The 19,929-nt window shown below is 43.6% G+C and overlaps 1 protein-coding gene across 3 annotated transcripts in view; it reads right to left on the bottom strand.

The window, feature by feature from the left end:
- Egfr (epidermal growth factor receptor) overlaps positions 1–19,929 on the bottom strand; it is a 174,073-nt gene that overhangs the window by 40,741 nt on the left and 113,403 nt on the right. For all 3 annotated transcript variants that reach the window (XM_015988562.3, XM_015988563.3, XM_015988561.3), the window contains exons 2-11: positions 14,082–14,233; positions 13,076–13,259; positions 9,660–9,794; positions 6,172–6,240; positions 5,259–5,377; positions 4,068–4,209; positions 2,254–2,370; positions 1,594–1,720; positions 1,418–1,491; positions 494–584 (exon numbers count right to left, since the gene is read on the bottom strand). In XM_015988562.3, the coding sequence (XP_015844048.1) occupies positions 494–584; positions 1,418–1,491; positions 1,594–1,720; positions 2,254–2,370; positions 4,068–4,209; positions 5,259–5,377; positions 6,172–6,240; positions 9,660–9,794; positions 13,076–13,259; positions 14,082–14,233 (1,210 nt within the window). The remainder of the gene's footprint in view (positions 1–493; positions 585–1,417; positions 1,492–1,593; positions 1,721–2,253; positions 2,371–4,067; positions 4,210–5,258; positions 5,378–6,171; positions 6,241–9,659; positions 9,795–13,075; positions 13,260–14,081; positions 14,234–19,929) is intronic.

Below are 19,929 nucleotides of genomic sequence, written 5' to 3'. Positions count from 1 at the left end.
GGTCCCCAAACCGTTTCATGTTAAAACATTACTTAGGTCCCCTTGTGTGATAATGTCATATCATTATCAACTGCATCATTATCAAATATTAGCCAAACACAAATAAGGAGACATTCTATGAAACACCTGGTCATACTTTCCCAGAGTGTCAAGACAATGAAACTGGGCAAAGACATAGGAGCTAGGGGAGGTTGAAAGGCACTGAGAAGACATTAGAAGTCACTGCGATGTGGGATTCTGGAGAGAACAGAGAAAGAACAAATGCATTCATGGAGAATCTGGTGAACTCAGAATAAGGCACATGGTGGATTAAACAGCGCTGTATGGTGTCAACATCTTTATCTCAGTCCTCACATTGACTCATGTAAGTCGCTTACATTCGGGGAAGCTGAGTGAATGACCATTTTGTACTGTTTCTACACCCCTCCTTTAAGGCCAATTTCAAAATAAAAAGCAAAAATAATCTACCAGACTTTAGTTATGGCTGACTTACTGCTGCTTTGTTCTGCCACGTATTATTTCTAGGTTCTCAAAAGCATGGAGGTCGGTCCAGTTTTCAGGCCAAGCCTGAATCAGCAAAAACCCTAGAGGGAGGAAGAAAGACTTAGACACAGGGTGCTAGGAATTTCTTTGCTTTGTAGGAAGTATGTTCTAGGATTCACGGTACATGGAGGACAGTGCCCGTAGATTCTCCTATCCTCTCCAGTAAGGATGACAGTGTACGTACAGACACATGTCCAGATGATATTTTTTAGACAATTGTAATCCTACCCTCTCCGTGGAACTTTGAATCCTGACTGCATCTCTCTCAACCCCCAGGCCAATGCCCAACCAGAAGGCTGACCATGTGCTCTGGCTCTGATACCCTCGAAGGATATCAGTTCATACACTTGATTCCTTCTCTGACTGTTTTCAAGTTGCTGCTTACTTAGGTCTCATTTTAAATACTTTCTTCATTTAACTCTGATCTCCACATCAGTCTTGTTTTTCAGATCAAATGATCCCTTTTCAAAGATGAACAAAATGGAGTGCAGGCGCCAGGCAGTCGTGGATCCCAGACTCCCCAGAGGGCAATCGTTTGAAATCTAGTTTATGAAACCAAGACTCTGCACTACCCCTCTTTCTTCTTTCTGGAGTTTGGGGTTTGTAAGGATGATGGCCGGTCTGAGCTGGGAAGCACTATTACATGTGTTCACATGAAGTCTAGCATGGATGCAGCCTTGACTTAAAGTGCTTTCAGCTTGCACTAAGGGAAACTGGAATTTTACAAAGTCTCAAAGAATTAATCATCATGGTAGAACTTCAGACACCACATTTTTGTGCCAGGGAAGAAGCGGGGGGGCGGGGGGGGGGGAAGTCTGATGGTTTCTGTAAAATTTAATTTGCTGTATATGCTCCCGGATACTCCAGCACAAACCTGTTATTTCCTTTACTGTTCTTAGAATATCTAGTTCTCGTGGGTCTAGAGGAGGAGTACGTGTGTAGGAATCCCTGAAACAAACAGCAACATGATTATTGATCATTCTCCATGCTTTAAAAAAAAAAAAAGTAGATTTTGCTGCTCTCTGTCTAGGTCCCTCAGCTGTTACTTACCCCTTGAAGGCCACTGGCAGGATGTGAAGGTCCCCACTGATGGAAGTGCAGTATTTGAAGTGTTTGATGTTTGTAGCATTTATGGAGAGCGTGTCTTTAAATTCACCAATGCCTATGCCGTTACAAACTGTTAAGAGAGATAGTTGTTCCATTTACCTTTGATGAATTAAGAAGGCTGTACCTACACAGGCAGAAGCGTGAGCCCCTGAGCCACACATTGTTAACTCATTCCACTCTGAGGGGGCCCTCCAGGTGCCTGGACCCGTGGCAGGCTGTGGTGTTCTGGCTATGGGAGTGGAGTGGGGCTTGGGACTGTCCTTGTCACGGACCTCTGTTGGCATTGAATTCTCCCTGTTGTTTTCTATATAGACTGAGTTACTCATTAAGTCATTGGCTCCTCCCCTTTCTGGCCAAGACAGTTCACCTACCTGGGCTGCAGGTGGCGCCTCTGTACCTGGTTCACGAGAACGTCCCCCACCTCCTCCACCTTTGTAACTTGGCCTTGCAAGTTTATCTTTTACTTTACAGACTAAATGCCCATTTTCTTTTTCGTTTTTAATTAAAAAAAAAAAAAAGTAAGGTGTGTTTGTTTGGAGGTGGACATAAGAGGCCAGCACAAGGGTCGATAAAAAGGCGTGTCGACACTGGTAGGCTCCTTACCTTTGCGGCAGGGCCCGTCACACTTCTTACACTTGCGGGCGCCATCTTCTTCCACTTCGTAGTAGTCAGGACCACAGGCCCGGACACACGAGCCATGATCTGTCACCACATAGTTTCCTGAGGAAGAGGCAATGAAAAGAAGGTGTTGAAGGCCACACACGGCAGGTGCGCCTAACCTTCGGCAAACATCCTCATGTCCTGCTCCACGTACGTGGGCCACCGAGAAGAAAGGTTCCTGATAGTTTGGTTGACTACTTTGAGGGGAGAGGCTGATGGGTTTCAACTAGAAAAGGAATCGAGCCTGAGTTTAGTGATGTTCCTGACGGTAATGTGGAGGAACACAGATATCTGATCACAGGTGGGGAACTGCAGTGGGGGACACCACCATGCATGCTCACTGACTGAAAGCCCCCTCTTTGAACATCGGTGTCCTTGGTCAGGTGTGCGTTTAGAACTTACAGGTAAATGAGTACACAGGAGGCACCCATTAATGCTTATCAGACAGACCGTGTCCCATTGAGGTGGCGACAGTGAGGGATCAGTTTGTTCTGCTTCCCGGACAGGTACCCCAATCTATCTCTCCACCTCCCCTCAGCTCTATGTAGTCTATCTCATTTAATACTTACGATTATGGTATGTATTAGAAACTCTATGCTCCTGGTTTGAGTTTCCCAAAAAGACCCTCAAAGATTTGGGCACTGGTAGTATATGTGTGAGTCATGTGCTCTTGTGATCTTAGGTTTTGAGTGTTTCCTGTGGATTTAAAGCTCTGTTTGCTAAATCTTCTCACAAAGAGAGCATCTACGGCATGGCTGTGCTGAGTTTTCCTTTACTTTGCAGTGGCTTAGCATTCTATTTGTCTTCTTCTTCCTCTTCCTCTCCTCTCCTTTTCATTCTCCTCCTTCTTTTTCCTCCTCCTCCTTCCTCTTTTTTTCCTAAATAGACTTTCATCACCTAAATCTAGGTAGGCAAAAATCTCACCCTCATAATTTCTCTTTCACATTTTTTTTTTGTCTCTCTCTCTCTCTCTCTTTTTTTCCTGAGACAGGGTTTCTCTGCGTAGCTTTGCGCCTTTCCTGGATCTCGCTCTGTAGACCAGGCTGGCCTCGAACTCACAAAGATCCACCTGCCTCTGCCTCCCGAGTGCTGGGATTAAAGGTGTGTGCCACCCTGTCTCAATTTTCTTTCTAGAAGTCATGATCAGTTCTTACAGCTCTTTATCCATTGCTTTGCTTCCTCTGTTTGGGAGTGATCCATGTTGCCATTTCCCTCCAGGCCCCAGTAGGAAACAATCATACACAAACAAAGCCTGAACCCAAATGAGTAAATCAAAACAAAACTAAAACTGCAGTACTCCAAGATTCTAACCTTAACCAGAGATTTTTCTACTCAAGAAGGTGGATCTGCTGTTCTTTCTAATTTAGGTCTGCTAAATACCGGAATAATACAGAGTCAAACAATGATTGGCCCAGAGGGTCATGATTCTGTGTTAGTCAGTTCCAGGACACCCCAAGTTACTATAGCTGGCCCTCAGACTTGGCACGAAGCACTAGGTGCCTTTTGTTATGAAGTCTGGCCACCAGCAGCACTAGGAGCAGCCCTGGTGAAGCCGCTTTTGGAGGAGAGGAGCCCCACCTGCTGCAGGCTGCCTCTGCCTCTGTCCCTCAACACTGAGCTGACTCCTCACCTCTGTATCTAGCTGGGCATGCACTAACCCACCCAGCCACAAGGCAAGGCCCCAAACTACCCAAGACTCGCCCGCGTAAGACCGAAGGGGACATGGACAGTGGGTGAGTCAAAGGTGAGCAACTCACGGGGGCATTTCTTCACACAGGTGGCCCCAAAGCTGTACTTCCCCTCAGGGTTGACATCCATCTGATACGTGGTGGGGTTGTAGAGCATCAGTGGTGGGCAGGTGTCTTTGCATGTGGCTTCATCTCGGAACCTGTGGCAGACCTGTCACAGGAGGGACAACATGTCTGGTCAAGGATGTGGCGTCCAAACGAAAGAAGCACAGGCCAGACAGCCTGAAAGTTAGGCAGGCCAGTGGCACCCTCAGGGCTCATGTGTTCAATTAGAGAGGGAAAAAAATCCAGTGAGCAGGGGAAAAAGCCTTTCCAGGGGAGGCAGAAACACCTTCCTCTTGCAAGTAATAAGTGCTGTTTGTAAGTATACTGACTATCCCAGTTGCTATAATATAGGGTTGGTGGTTAGAAAAAAAAAAAAACACATCTCTATTGATTACAGGCAATGAAGAAATCTGAACATGACATGGTAAGAATGGTGTAGCACTATTTTTAAACCCAGGCTACACTGGGTTACTCTTATAAAGAGTGCTTAAAAAACATTTTAGAATTTATTGTTGAAGTGCAGGAATCTTAGCAGGAACGTTCCATGCAGAAAGTGCCAGGCCAAAGATGCTGGCTCTTACTAAGAACTCCATGTACAGCCTTTCCCCTAGGCTGCTTATTAGATCCAGTCCAGACTGCCCAAGCAAAAAAAAAATCCCTGTGGCCAGCTCTGGTTTCTGGGATTTAAGAATCTTCTGTTTGAAGAAACCACAGAATATTCTAGACTCTAGCTTAGGATGAACTTCCTCTTCTGGAGCCTGACAGGGCCTTGCTTGGCTGTATACTAACCCCAGGAATCACATTCACTAGCCCTGGTACCTGCCAAACTTCACACTAGAGTTTTGACCAGAGCTTCGGGAGTGGCAGAGGAAAAGACGCCTGGGGATGGTGTGGGATAGAGAGGCAGCCTGAGAGTCATCGAAATATGGTGGGCAAAGCACAATGGTGAGGCTAAGATGGTTCCAATGCCCTACTGCCCAAAGGTCTGCGTAACTGGCCACATCGCAGGGGGTCTTACAGAAGCCGCTCTCTGCATCTGTCACGATGCTGCTGCTGTTGGCCAGGACAGCACTTATTTACAGTGTGCCTGCCCCACAGGAAGGCTCCGTGGGGAACAAATGCAGAGCCCCGCAGCCTACCTTCCCAATGCCTTACCAGACAGTCGCTCTCTCGGGGCCCTGTACACCCAGCGGCACACTGGTTGTGGCAGCAGTCACTGGGGGACCGGCCACGGCAACGCCGGGAACATTGCTGGGCACAGATGATTTTGGTCACTGAAAAAGAAAGATCACCAGTGAGCTGCATCTAGGTGGCGGCGGTGGCTCATGCTCTGGGGGCGTGGAGGAATACTTGCTTGCAGTGGAAAGAAACAAATGGGGGGTCGGGTGGATTTCCAGGCTTCTTGGCGTTCCCATTCAGCCAAACTGAGTATGATCCCAGCCTCCCTCTTGGTATATTTTTCTTATCATTTATTTCAAACCACTTAGGAAAACGTATCAAAGCAAGTCTGACTAGGTCTTTTGAATCAGTAGATATTAGCTGGGAATTCTTGACAATACAGAAACCACACAAGCGAGAAGAGCACCTGGCCGGATGTAGTGTTTAAAGGAACGTGATAGTTGTGTCACAAAAACAACGACCTATGGTCAGTTTTGAAGCTGGCACACTCCTGGGTTCTTTGTGTGAACCAGCAACCACACTGGAGTCAATTCGACTTTTTTAAAAAGTAAGATTCACACATACACTGCCTGGAGAAACACTGTCAGACTTTTATATTATCCGTTGGTACTAGGAAAGGGTGTGTGGGAGCAGGGCATTCTGCGTGACTTGGGCACTTGGCTTTTCGGCATTTTTTTATGACAGGCTGAAGTATCCCGAATAGTCAGCCTGAGATAGCTGCATGCAGTGAGGTCGGCAAGACCGACGGTCAGGAAAGAGTTAACACCGGGTCCTTTGCCAAGCTCCTGTACTAGTCCAGTTACCAAAGAGCAGGAGAGGAGGGCCACACACTGTGTGGACTCTGCTCACAGGGGCGTGTTTCTCTGGCCCCAACGCTGTGTCCACTTACATTTCTGGCAGTTCTCTTCTCCTCCTCCCCAGCAACTTCCGTTGGGACAGCTCGGATCACACTTTTGGCCTGAAATACAAATCTAGTAGTTAAATGTGTATTTCAATAAAAATGAACAAATGACATGGAAGCAATGATGCCTCTGCCGAGGTTCTAGAAACAAGGAACAGTTTGGAAACTTCGTATTCATGGTTGGCTGGGGTGCTTTGTAGGATAAACTAAAAGACAGGAAGAACTTTGAGCCGTGGACTGCTTTTGTTTGCACTTCGGCTGTGGAAACTGAGAGAGAGTACCCCGTGACTTGTCACAGCCACACAAATGACAAATCTGAATGAATCCAGGGTCCGAGAGGTGCCACCTGCTTCCTGCTTCTCCAACCAGATTGGCTCTGTGTATACTCACTCACCTTGCTATATCCAATCCAACTGACTGGTGTGCAGTCATCAGTGGGTTTAGGGGTGTTAAATCATGGCTAGTAAATAAGCAACCTTCTCCTCCAAGCCACGGAGTCGTGTGGAGCATGCCACAGGAAGTGAACATTCTTACTCTGTGAGTCACTTGGCCAATTACCTAAAATTTCAGTTCATAGTTGGCACGCTACTGTCTAGAAATCTTTGTAATTCATAAATTTTTATGTTTTTATACTTGGTCAATATCCAATTGCAGCTACAAAGGTTTTCAATCTCTTTCATTCTATTCTGCACTTAATCATACTGAGAAATGAGAGGATCAAAGTGTTAGCCAACAAGCTTGTTGAAAAGTTCTACGGAGCAGATTTATTTTTCTTGCCCTTGACTTTTGTGGTTCTGGGTAGTTAACATTTCCCTTAGGCTTTTAAAGACCACTCTACTTAGTTCTAAAGCCCTCTTTGGGGCAATCAGATATCATATAATATGACTTTATTTCACACGGAAGCTTATTTGATGGTGTCTGAATTTGGCTTTTCAACTTGCTATTATAAATATTCATCCTCATGTTCCCTTCTAGGGCTTAAATATATATTAATATTTTTTTACATATGCTTAGTATGTATTTGGAATTCACATTGAGGTAGGGAGTAACTGGTGAATTTATTTATTTTCCTTCATATAAATCTACTCTCACAACCTCAAATTCTAAACTTTATCAACAATAATATATGCTGGTCACAGTGGGCCACCCTTTTGAATCTCAGATGCCTCATTTATATAACAGTTAAAGATCACCTCATAATACTGTTTTTGTTGTTATGAAAGAGGAAACACAAACTTCTCCAAAGGATTGTGTGTCTGCAAAGCACTGGTCAGTGGAGGAGAGCAGAAGCTAGGAGACACAGGAGACAGATTTCTGATCTTCTATATGTGTAACTCTTATGTCCTTTCTTGATTTTTAACAACTCTGTCATGGCTCTGATTCTTTAGCTGTTTGTCCCTCAATCATTGTCATTACACAACAATTTATTGAATGATTTCTTACTTGAAGTGTCACTCATTTATGCAATTTTGATTCAGTTAGGCTTATTCTCATGACTAGTGCTACAGTTTGGTTATATAATGACCCCTAGAGGCTCATATGTTAAAGGATTTGTGTCACAGAGAGATGATGGAAACTCTAAGAGATGGAACGAATGACTGCCCTGGCAAGATGTGTCCATGGGTGCAACAGGGACATGAGCGTGATGAGGGAAGCCAACCATTCTTTAGTTGGACTTAAGATCCACCCCACAGGAGGAAACATGTGCCTGCTACTGTAAATCTGGCCAAGAACTCATGGCTGGGGATCTCCCAAGCCCTAGGAAGAACTTACTACTATTATTTTGCTAAACGGACATAGCATCCAACTTCCTTCAAAATACGTATCTCTATACCATAGATTAGCGCTCAGTCCTCATCATAGAGACTTTTTCTTTGTGTAGTAAATGATGATTGCTACAAAGACTCATAACTGGTCAAAGTGCAGAGACTAAGTGTCTGTGGAGTGCTCAACCATAAATCGGACACCTGTGTCACGCCTAAGGCTCTGGGAACATCACAGAAAAGAGGGTAGGAAGATAATAAGAGGCAGAGTTCAGGGAGGACTGCTGTGACACAGCATCTTCAGGACAAAACAGGGCTGCTGTACTCTCGATGTCACTGAAACTGTGGTCACCTGCCCAAGAGCTGCAGAAGACCAAGCCAATCAACATTCCAGAATGGGCGGGGGGCGGGACCATGAGAACCTATCCCTGGCTGCTGGGGGAGGCAGAGCCATATTTTCAGGGGTGTGGCCCCTGTTTGGTTAGGCATGCTCCAGAGGCTATCCCACCTCTGCACGTGTGTGCAGCACTAGTTGTCCTCAGTGGGTTATTAAAAAGATATGAAGGTGGGAGGAGGGCACGGGAGCAGAGGAGGTGAAGAATAGTGAAGGGGTCAAATGCGATCACAATTCACTGCGTACGCGCATGCAGTTGTCAAATAATAAATTCAAAACGCTGTATTAAAAAAAGAGGTGGAAGCATGGGAAGCGCAGCCATCGAAGGCAGGGTCTTTGAAGGGACAAGAGGATCCTGACCCCTTCTCTCCTTTCTTTCACACCGACGGTGCCACTAGGTGAGCATGGACGGTGGTTTAGGCTTCGCAACAACACGGACGGATGCACAATGACAAAGATGACAGTTTTCCTAAGTTTCTCACCCCAACTATTTTAATCAATGCACCAATAAAAATAAAGCAACTAAGCAAAAAAAAAAAAAAAAAAAGGTTTAAAGGTTTAGTTGATTTTTTTAAGGATTCATGTAGGCTCCACTGGATGTCCAAACCCAACCCATACGTCATGAAGTTGCAGGAAAAGGAGAGTGGGAAACGGGGCCATGCCTTATCTTACACCGTGGAAAGATTAGCACTATTGAGAAGAAGAACTGACTTGGTTGAGTTTGGTAAGTGGAAACATGCCATTCCAGAGTTTCCTACACAGTGTTAGGGAAGGTCACCGGTTTAGTCCCCCAAGCTTAGTTCTGCTCCTCTGCAAGGCCCTCCAGGGCTGCCAGAGGAGTGGGGCATGGATGAGTTGAGAGCATTCAGGAAAACATGGACAAATCTCCTTTCTGTGGTTCTGTGTTTACACTGATGAGCAGAGCCCACAGGATCAGGATGACCTGAGTGCCAGTGTGAGAATCAGGAACAAGGCAGAAACACACGTGACTGGTTCATGCTCATGAGGCAGAAGGGGAGACACCCTGTACCATGACTGCCCCTGCAACCTGTATCCTGGAGAAAGGGTCTCTTTGCTCAGTGGCCTCACAAAAGCTCTGCCACCCTGAGAGTGATGGATGTTGCCTTGTATGATGAAAATTTTCTTACCTCACTGTCTTGAATAAAACTCCTCTAATGGTAAGACCATTCATTTACTTCTTATTTTTGTTGTATGCTGATTAATCTGATCTAAAGTTAACATTCCCTCTCCCACCCAACACTGTCCACTTCCACCCCTCAGAGGATCCGAAGCTAATGGAAGGTGAACGACGCACTTACAGCTTCTCGGATGGTTCTGTAAGTCCATTGACATGTTGCTCAGAAAGTCATTGTGGACGATGTCCTTCCACTGGATAGTCTCCATGTAGCAGAGGATGGGGTTGTTGCTGAATCGCACAGCACCAGTCAGGATTTCTGCATGAATGGAACCACAGTAACCAAACTCTTTGACTCCTATCAATTCATAAAATGCACGCACTCGTTTCTTTGTATTGCTAATGTTCTACTTAATGTTTCCAATGTGCAAATCTGAAGTCCCCAAGGTCAGCCCTAATGAAGATCTGCTAGGGATATATGAAGATATACTTCGTGATAATGATAGGAAAGACTTAGGAATTTTTAAGGATTGGGCTGTGGATTTTAGAAATGCAGTAGGGAGGAAGAGAAGGCCTATTCAGTATGTATGGCAGGAAGGACAGATGTACAGTGACTTGTAGGTCTAGGGCTGTATCATGCAGACTGGAATGAGTGGATGGTGTGGAGAGGCAGTCAGTGCAGAAGGACAAGGTGCGAGTCATAAGCATTTGGACAGTGGAGACCAGGACTGTCACCAAGTATACTCTCGGGTACCACTAGCCGATTTCCACTGAGGAAGGAAAGTGTGTGAGTGTGAGATCAAATAAGAATTTTATGTGTGAAGAAGAAGCAAATAAGCACTAGTGATGCAATGAGAGGACTTTACAAAGTCAGGGTTGAGGAAAAGTCAAACTTGTACAAAGGGAGAGGTCCGCATTAGTAACATTAGATATAAACATGGATGGGATAAATATGTATACAAAATTTATGTATACAAAAAAAATGGATGGTTTGGTCTGCAAAGATGAATTTGACTTGTGGGCTTCTTCCAAAGAACTGAAATGCACAGAGAGACAGATATGTCACAGTCAGGTCTAGAGAAGACAGGACCTGAGAATTGAGCTAGTTGATGTATAGGTATTACCTCCAATGATCCTCAGCAATATCCAAAGACTATCATTTAAATACGGGGAAAAGTCTGGAGAGATGACATATGCTGCCCTTCTAGGGAACCTGAGTTTGGGTCCTAGTGCCCATTATGGGTAGGTCACAATTGCCTGTAACTCCAGTGCCAGTGCACCCAGTGTTTTTGGCCTCCATGGGCACCTATACCTGTGTGCACACCCCACTTCCACACATATGTATATAATTAAAAGTGAAAATTAAACAATATATAAATGTGGAAAAGCCCAACTGTAGATACAAAAGTGGTCTCAGCACTGCGCAGGCGGGGAACGGAAGAACCCGTCTGCACGGAGTGCCGACGTGGAAAAGGAGGGGTTCCCTGGGAAAGCTTGCAGGGGCTGCTGGGTGACAAGGAGAGGGGATCTGCACGTGTGCAGGAGCACAGTTTAGAGGAAAGGGAAGCTGGAAGTGCTGAAGGTTTCCAGCAGACAAAGACGCAAAGCGGAACTGCAGATCTGGGGCAGGTGACAGTTTTCTCAACAGATGACAGGGGGTAAAAGAACTTCGGAAGGCTGGCAGGCCAGAAAGGGCTGAGATGTGGAGCGCTGCCTGGAAACTAGAGGTGAGAGCAGTATGATACAAAGAGACAAGAGGAGCTGGGAGAGTGAGGTCACACCTAGCGACATAGACAGGCACATTAATATCGCAGTGGCAACCATATGAAGAGACAGGGAGGCACAGAGTGGGGAGAGCCAACAACAGGTCACTATAATAATTACTTGGGGGGTGAGGCTGAATTCAGTAGCCTCCCCCTTCTAACTGAACAGAGCAAGGCAATGAGTAGAATGTCAAATCTATTGTTTTCATTTCAAAATCCAGGAATTTTTAGTTGTTGCAATAGTCCTATATTAAATAACCGGGACCTGTACAACTATAAACTTGCATTAATTATAAAAATAGGGGTAGTCTGGGATACAGCATGCACACACGGGCACATATACACCACCACCACCACCACCACAACAACAACAACAACAAACTCTGAACTCAAGTAGCTGATGCAGCAGTAATAAGGCTGATTTTATCAACACAGAGGGAGCACATTACCAAGTGTGTGCACTACATTTTTGACGTGAGGGCACTGGGATACAGAGAAAGACCTAGGTGAAGGAATACCTGCAGTGTCGTTTAGCTGATGAGTGATCGAGCTGGGGCTGGAACACAGACAGCCTGGCTCCAGGAGCTAGACTCACACCCACTGGCTTCCTCACATGTATGAGGCAAGACAGGCAGAGCAAGGCACGCCGCAAGCACCCAACAGGCCATTTCATGCAATGTGTGTACGGGGGAGAAGAGCGCTACCGCAAATTCAGAAACATGCGTGGGTGCGCAGAGCAGTTAAAGTGGTGGGTGGGAATTCTGAAGGCAGTGTATAGGACGGTGAGCCGGGGAGCTGGGGAAGGAAGTGTCTGGCAGGCTGCGTGGCCACCTCCTAGCTCCACACACTGATAGGCTCCTGCTTTCTGTACTCTTTCTTTTCACCCTGTTCCCACTTCCCGCTGCTTCCCCATCAGAACTGCAGGGCATGCACAGATGACAGAACCAGGCAGCGGGTAAGGGGCTTTGGGAGAGTTATCTTATCGCCATGCCTTTGTCTGTAAAATGACAGTGTACGGCACCTGCTCCTAAGGAAGGCTGTGGCATTAAGTGAAGTTACTGACTTGAAAAACAGTCCGTGAACTGGAGGAAGAATTGCTTCTCATCCTTTCAACCATCTTTTCCAGTTTCCTCAACCTCAAAACCTTCCCTCCTCTCCCCAACTTAAGCCTGAGTTTCCAAGTAACAATATTAACCTTGAAACCTGCTTCTCAAACGTGACAGGATATTGAGTACATTAGACCCCTCTCCCATGAGTGGTTTTGTTATCTCCGGGTTCAACCGCTTTTGGCCCACTTTGGGAGAAATATCAAGTGACCAAATTCACAAGCTTTTGTTGCAGCACACTAACTGTTCTGTTATTTTTCATTGTTGTTGTTAATGTTTCGCTATACCTAATCAATGAACTGAATGATGAGAGGCATATAGATAGAGGAGAAAACATAGCATGTATGCCTTGGGATACTTGATGTTTCATACATCCAATTTTGCCTAGGAATGTGTCCCTGAAAGATGAGTGAGTGACTGCCTCTGGTCCAAGTTTACTTCTTACTAACACAAACTCTCACTCACCAAGGTTGAATACCCAGAGAACTTGATCATTTATTACTATCTCTGGGTATTATTCCTCATCCACAGAAGAACTGATTTCTACCTGGCTGAAATCTCTTTCCATCTCATTACCTATTATCTACATAACTGCTACCCACGGAATCCTGCAAACAGCATTCAGTACATGTGTTTGATGAACATGTCTTCTCTGAGTTAGGATTAACTGACGTGACAGATTTGCCACATGCCGTCAGAATCCCTCTCTGCCTTGGGGTCCCACCTCTTACCCTGTAAGTTCCGCATGGGCAGTTCTCTAAGGCCAGTTTTGTTTGCCCCATAGTTGGACAGGACAGCTAAGGCATAGGTGTTTTCATAGAGAGTGTTTCCCCTGATGATCTGCAGGTTCTCCAGAGGGATCTTCTCCACAGTGTTGAGGGCAATGAGCACATAGCCGGCCACCTCCTGGATGGTCTGAGAGGAAAAACAAAGCCCATTAAAATAGGTTCAGGAGCACCATTGTACTTCACAATGACACATTCGTGTGGCAGATAAATCTAAGACACACAGACAATTGCACTTGGGTAAAGGGTGTGGTAGGGTTTGCAAGGATTCTTTCACATTTGCATTTGAAGTTTGCATTAAAGAACAGCACATCATTTGACATGTTGGAATTCCCACTTTAAAATGAAAACGGAAGTGAACATAATGACATAATAAATCTCATGATTTCTTGTGGAAGAAAGAAGTGAGGGAGTAGGGGGGAGAAAAAAAACAAAAAAGAAGTAAAGGCAAAGTAAACCCAACCGAAGCCCAAGTATCAGCAAAGCAGATTTTGAAGGCCTCAGAGTTGGCTCCTAATGGCTCACTAGGAATATTTAGGAATTTTGTGAACCAGTTATAAATTCCTGGTAGCTTGAAATCAGCTATGGTGTCAGTGTTTATGCCGAGTATATAGGTACACACCACAAGACAGTGCTCTTTAAAGTTATTGTTAGTACTATTTGAAAAGCTGGTATGTCAACACTATCTGGCTGAGGCAATGGCCGGCCATCAATGTTAGTGCCTATGAGGACTGGAGCATCAGAAGTGTTTCTGTCCCACTTCCTTTTCCACAAATAACTTGACCTTAGCTGGCAGAGTGGACTTCTCATAACATCCACCCATAGTCCCTTGGACTTGTTACTTCCATAAGATGAAGTATCCATGCCTCAAGCCAAATGCGGCTGAGGCTTCTCTTTGTTCGTGTTTCTTTCTATAGTATTTGAGTAGGACAACCAAATTCAATGAACTAACCTTTAAGAAGGAAAGGTCATAATTCTTTTGCACGTAGGTAATTTCCAGGTTCCCAAGGACCACTTCACAGTTGTTGAACATCCTCTGCAGGCTCAGAAAATGGTCTTCAAAAGTGCCCAGTTGAGTGAGCCTGTTACTTGTGCCTTGGCAAACTAGAATAAAAGGGGAAGAGGTTTCTCAGAAGGTGCTGAGTAAGGTAGCAAACCACAACAAAACAATATTCGTCAGCTTTCTGAGCCACAGTGACTAACAGTCATCTTTGATCAAAGCCACCACAACGCTGAGGTGGTAAGAGATGTTTAAGTTTACACAGCTGTAATCCATAGTAAGACAGAACTCATCCCTGTGATACATGCGATCATGTGATATTAAGAATATAGAGAAAGCAAAGCATTAAAAGTTCAAGGTGGGGGAGATGGAAATTTTATAGAGTTTTTTTGTTATTGTTTGTTTTTTGTTTTTGTTTTTTTGAGACAGGGTTTCTCTGTGTAGCTTTGTGCCTTTGCTGGAACTCACTCTGTAGCCCAGGCTGGCCTCAAACTCAACAGAGATCCACCTGGCTCTGCCTCCTGAGTGCTGGGATTAAAGGCATGTGCCACCACTGCCTGGCTTTTAGAGGTTTTGTATTAGTTATTTATCTTGTTTCTGGGGCAATACCAGACAAAAGCCCCTTAAGGAGGGAAGGGTTTATTTCAACTTACAGCTCTAGGGAAGACAGTCAACTATAGTGGAAAAGGAAGGCAACCAAAGTGTGAAAGAGCTGGCCACATTGCACCCACAGTCAGGAGGCAGAGAGAAGTGAATACCACTCAGCTCCCTTTCTCCTTTTTATTGAGTTTGAGGACCCCATCCATGGAGTGGTGCTGCACACCTTTAAAGTAGAACTTCCCACATCAATGAACCTAATCTAGACCATTGTTCATAGGTATGCCCAGATGTCTATTTCCGTGGTGATTCTAAATCTTGTTAAGTTGACCATCAAGATTAACCACAGTAGTCTCTAAAACAGGATAGACTTAAGAGTGCTGTAGAGAAAGCTATCCATCAAATCCATGTGGATGATACAATTGCAAGGTGAGTTAATAACAATGCAATGAACATTTTACTTCTCAGAAAATAAGTGTCATACACTGTTGTATATACAAAGAGTCTCCAAAAATACAATACACAATAGATAATGTTTTCTAACCACACAATTCTGTATACCTAAAGTCAATGAAAACAATGGATTTTTAAAAATCAATCATTAGAAACTAAAAATACTCCTCAGAATCATCAAAGGAAAAAATCAAAGTTCTGATTATAAAATACCCAGAGGGATTTATTTTTATTTAAATTTTTAGTGAAAAGACCACACTCTAAAGCAGTAGGTTAGTAAGAGACCAACATGCCCTTTTGTCTTTTTCACATTGTGTTAATCCAGCCAATACGGGTGTCCATAGGTTTGCCCTGCATCTGCTGCCAATAAACAGCGTGTCAAGACACAGACTTAAACCAAGAAAACATGCAAAACTTAGGGGCCAAAGTTAGACCACAGAAATGCACTCAATAGTCTACATTTAGAAGCAAAGGAGAAGGTAGTAATAAAATGATATTTACAACCTGGCTTTGGGGGAGACATGTTTAGGCAAGCATAACAAAACAAAGAGGCTTGGATCTTTTGAAGCAGGGAGCTTGTTAAAGGATAGACTTTGAACTAAAATTATCCTAAGAGTGAAGAAATATGGCCTGTGGGTTTAGACATTACATTTGGAACTGGCCAGATCCTTCTGTGTTGGCAAAGTTGCTCCCTTGACAGTCACAGTAACCAGGGGACAGAGCACAAAATAAGGCCAATGTCAACACAGTGGTACTTTCTTCAGGTACTTTTACAATATGCATTACTGTTTTATAGGCTTCTTTGTTCCCTCCCCTTGGGTTGTTCTAAGAGCATCATCCGTCTGGCCTTGTATGATGGAGCCATAGTAAGCAACCTGCACATGTTCAGACACCACATAATTAACCCAAGGCATTTACAGACACTATGAAGCAATCTTCTCATCCTCTCTAACTATATGGGAATCTCTCTAACCTCCTTTTTTCTCCAACTAATTCAGCAGAAGTGAGGGCTATCACATAGGAACTGTGCAGTTGACAGGTTCGGGTCCTGATCTCCTACCTGCAAAAGCCATAGGTTTGCCCTGCATCCGCTCCAAAATTCTTCCAAATATGACTTTGACTTGACCCAATATGTCTGGTCTACTTTCAGCTAAGAGTGTGAGCTGCTCTGGTGTTCACCTCCACTAAGAACAACTGTTTCATGCTTCTGTGCATACAGATCCATAAGATGCCACCACAAATGTATGTGTAGGGGTTTGGCAATAATATAGCACCTTCCCATGGTCACATTGTTGAGTGGCAGTCACCTTTCCAATTAAAAGACAGCACCTTTTGCTTTTAAAAAGTTCCTATTGATCAATCATGGCCCCAGTTACCACATGCATTCCCGTTGTTCTCCACATCAGTATGGTATGCAGAACCCACTGCAGCTGGGACCCATTCAGAAGGCATTCTTCAGTACACAGAAATATATTTAATTATATTTAAATCATCAAGAACTTCAGCTTGCCAGTTTCTTTCAGTTGACATTAAGATTTTTCTTTATTATTAAGCTTATTAGTAAGTTTTGTTAAACAAAAGTCAAAATATTCATTTGAGATTAATGTATTACAGAAAAAATATATTTGTGTTTCATTCATCTATTCAAAATGCTAAACAAGCAATTGAAGTATTTATTTATGTATACTTATTAGGGCCTTTATTATCTTCAGTTAGGATAGATTACTTTCATATTCAGACAAAAAAGACGATATGTTTGGAAGATAATAGAAGTATTATTCATTATTTGTATGAATATTAATTTGCAGAACAATTTGGGACACAACTGAACAACTTGTGTAAACAAATAAATTAAAATCTATACCATAATTACACTTTGGAAAACCTGTTTTGAGGAAAAAGTCTAAAATTTTGAAACATCTATGCACAAAGTTTATTACCTGTTAAATATGGTACACAGAATTGCAAAGAAACCTAAACGCCCCTTGTTCCACCCAATACTGTGTTTCAGAATAAGGAAGAAATTGATATCCTATGTGATTCAATACAGTCAAGTCTCTGTTGATATATACAGGGTTAATTACTCATTTTGAAATAAATCATTAATGATTTTGTTTATTTTGAGGCCTTCTCTCTCTTTATGTACCTAAGAGATGACAATATAAATGAAATTTAGGCTGAAGGTAAAAATAAATTGATATAGGTGCAGGAAGTATATCTTAGTAGAAAGACAAATGGAAAAGTCTCTGGGTTCAATCCAGAGCGCGCGCGCGCATACACACACACACACACACACACACACACACACACACACACACACACACACACACACAGAGAGAGAGAGAGAGAGAGAGAGAGAGAGAGAGAGAGAGAGAGAGAGAGAGAGAGAGAGAATGGAAGCATTTGATCTAGGTTTCCTAATAGAAAGAAAATGTAATTTTGGCTCCATCTAAAGACCAAATAGTTCACCTTAAAATAATTACTTTTTGAGAAATGGTCTCATCATATAGCACTGGGTAGCCCTAAGATCACTATGTAGACCAGCTTGGCCTCAAATTCAAAGAAATCCATCTACCTCTGCCTGATTAGAGCATCTTAAATTTTAAACCCATGATTAAAAGTAAATGGAATGTCAATGACACAAATAAAATTCTTGAAATCAACTACAGTTTTAGCAATATTTTGGGTTTTGAGAACTGAACCCCAGTATTCCAAGCACTCTACCACTGAACCTCTCCAACCTCTACCAAGAAGTATTTCTTTGGTTATTTTATTAAACCAGATGGACATTCTTGTGCCCTCTCTTCCTCACTGCTTGTCCTTGAACTGGTTCCTTGAATCCTCTCTGCCTCAGAGATGAAAGACAGAGTGGTAAAAACAATATCGTCCTCCCAGAACTGCTGTGAAGATGGAGAAGTAAGTAACCTTCAGTCCTGTTTTATTGGAAGGATTACATTCCTTCACTACTGATAATGTGACTAATGTGTGATACCAAATGCATCCAGGCAGACGTTAGGGCCTTGGCCACTGCACACCACCCTGGGCTGGAGCTTCAGTTCTGTACAGTCACAGACACTGAGCACAGCTGCTTTGGAGAATATTTATCACATCAGAGTATCAAAAGGAAAGCAAATGGAATACCTTGTGCTTTAAGAATTTTATGAAGCACAGTTTGGGACTGAATATTTAAGCTATCTATTCAAAGCGGACTCTCATATTATGCTAGGACTGTCTATGTGAAAACCAGACAACCAGAAGCGCTTCAAGCTTCATACAGAAGCTAGGAATTTGGCTTCCATCCGGCACACCAGGGTAAGTGCTACCAATCAAGAACAAAGGTTGTACGCCCCGGGTCTTCAAGGCACTTAGCTTCTGGCCCTCGGACTGTATCAAGAGCACTTACAAACATACATAAAAACAGAGGGATTACAATATTAGCATCCTCATGTCAGCTCTTTACCACACTCTGTCACGTTCTATTTCCATCCATCTGGTCTCTGGATATATTTTAAAATAAGGCAGAAACGTCAGTGCACTCCATGTTGACTCACAGCTGTATCCTGGGTACTTTACTGTGTTTACAACTGTTTTTGAGGAACCCTAAATTAACTAGGAAATAAGTATAGCGAGGGCACACACTGAGACAATCTTAACTCCCGCCATGATCGAAAATGTCACTTCCTGAACCTTCCTTCCCAGGCAGGCTTGGCTCATACCAGACATAGACTTCTAGGATTTTCACGGCAGTATGGCCTTGCCTACATTGGAGCGTCATAGGAATGGGACTCATAAAATGCTTCCCTTTGGCTGGGTTATTTCCACAGCCCAGCATTTTGGGGGATTAATTTTTGCTTTTGTGACAGATTCCAGGCAGGCACATTAAGAGGAGATATCTGTGCATTTTCCTAAGACACGGAGGACTGATTTGATGCCTGGTTATTCTTTCTCTTAAGGAAATTTCACTTAACTGAAATGAAGAGAAATCTGCCCCCTTTGTGCAGTGGTCCTGGGTTTACAGGTAGGTTTTGGCACTTTTATGCTAGTATTGCATATACAGCTCTTCTTGCCCATGGTACTAATTAACACAGCTTAAGACAAGCTTCTCCAGAGTCCTCCAAGTTCACCCGCATACTTTTAGAAGTACCTAAATGAATTTATACTTGTTTTAACTTATTGTTATTCTCAGCTACCCAGTAATGACTGCCAAAGTTATGGGGTTCCTGGAAATGTCTCCCCATCACCTCTGAAATTGTCTCTGCTTCTGTCCTTGCCCTGTTTTCTATAGTACAGTCTGCTTTAAAGCAGAGATCTCATAACACAAAGCCCGGGTCCAAGCCATCGGAATGTTTCCTGGTGCAATTAAGATGAGCAGAAGCTCCTATCTGGGCCCCTAAGCCTTGTAGTTCTGCCCCGTTAGCCATGTTTCTAATGGCTCTTTGGTCCAGGCACTCACCTTTAATTCCTCTCAAACCCACATAGCTCTTGCTGATTGGGCTGCCCCAAGCCCGGCACTGGACATTTTGGTCTTTATTTGAACATTGATGTAGTGATTCAACAAACGTCCTTTGGAAGGGCCAGTCCTAACTCACTGCCACTTCCTGTTACACCATGCAAGCTTCTTTTCTTCCTATATTTATTATACTTAAAATGATTGCTTATGCATTTATTATCTACTTCTCCCCATATGTAAATATAAACCACATATTCAAAGCTGGGAAAAATAAAAATGCAGTTGTATGGAGCATGTACA

This window comes from Peromyscus maniculatus, chromosome 10 (assembly GCF_049852395.1).
Source record: "Peromyscus maniculatus bairdii isolate BWxNUB_F1_BW_parent chromosome 10, HU_Pman_BW_mat_3.1, whole genome shotgun sequence".
In the NCBI taxonomy this organism is placed as follows: domain Eukaryota; kingdom Metazoa; phylum Chordata; class Mammalia; order Rodentia; family Cricetidae; genus Peromyscus; species Peromyscus maniculatus.
The sequence above is the reverse complement of the archived record's forward strand: the minus strand, read 5'-3'. Positions and strand labels throughout refer to the sequence as shown.